At 26.0% G+C, this 731-nt stretch overlaps 1 protein-coding gene across 1 annotated transcript in view; it reads right to left on the bottom strand.

Annotated features, from left to right (window-relative positions):
• Positions 1–177: 177 nt before the first annotated feature.
• LOC108685908 overlaps positions 178–731 on the bottom strand; it is a 16472-nt gene continuing 15918 nt past the window's right edge. Inside the window, 3 exon segments of the mRNA XM_018190926.1 lie at positions 178–231; positions 340–495; positions 566–676. Of these exon segments, the coding sequence (XP_018046415.1) occupies positions 178–231; positions 340–495; positions 566–676 (321 nt within the window).

Here is a 731-nt window from a genome sequence, read left to right as displayed (position 1 = left end):
TATACGTAAATGTGTAAAGATTATACATTCCGCTTTCAACACAGAGGAATATAATGATAAAAGAAAATTCATGCTTTCATTAATTTATGATGCTGTTTACATTTAACTGAAATCAATAGATTTCAAACCTAAATTTTTTTACATATGGAATTTAATTTTTTTAACTAATAAACTGTTTTAAATATTGGTTGTGCGTAATATATTCAAATATGCCACGGATGATCGCATAATCTAAAAAAATATGTAATTAAAAATATGTAATTATAAAATATAATAGTATATTGTTTACAGTAATTAGAAAACTTTAGCATTCCAACAAAATATTTAATGTGCACTTACAGCTCCGAAACTATTTAAAGATAGATCCATAAACTTTCCCGCAGTGATTTTACTGGGAATGCTAGACATCGAGATTATCAAAATGAGACCACGGGCAGTTTTATGTGGAATTCGATACTAGTCGAAAGTACAAAAAGTGATGTACATCTTCGTGCTCTTTAATATGATAATATAATAAATCAATGAGTCTTATCAATCTGATAAATTAACAATTATTGATCAATACCTGATCCGAGAGAAGATCAACGATGAAACATAGTAGGAAGATATTAAAAATAAATGTTAAAAAAAGCATAGTATCTATTAATATAGATACTGCATCATTACTTTCCCATTGCTAAAACGAACATAAAAATACAGTTTCTATTAATTATCTTCTTTTAATATAAAAA

This window comes from Atta colombica, unplaced genomic scaffold, assembly GCF_001594045.1.
Source record: "Atta colombica isolate Treedump-2 unplaced genomic scaffold, Acol1.0 scaffold162, whole genome shotgun sequence".
Lineage (NCBI taxonomy): Eukaryota > Metazoa > Arthropoda > Insecta > Hymenoptera > Formicidae > Atta > Atta colombica.
The sequence above is the reverse complement of the archived record's forward strand: the minus strand, read 5'-3'. Positions and strand labels throughout refer to the sequence as shown.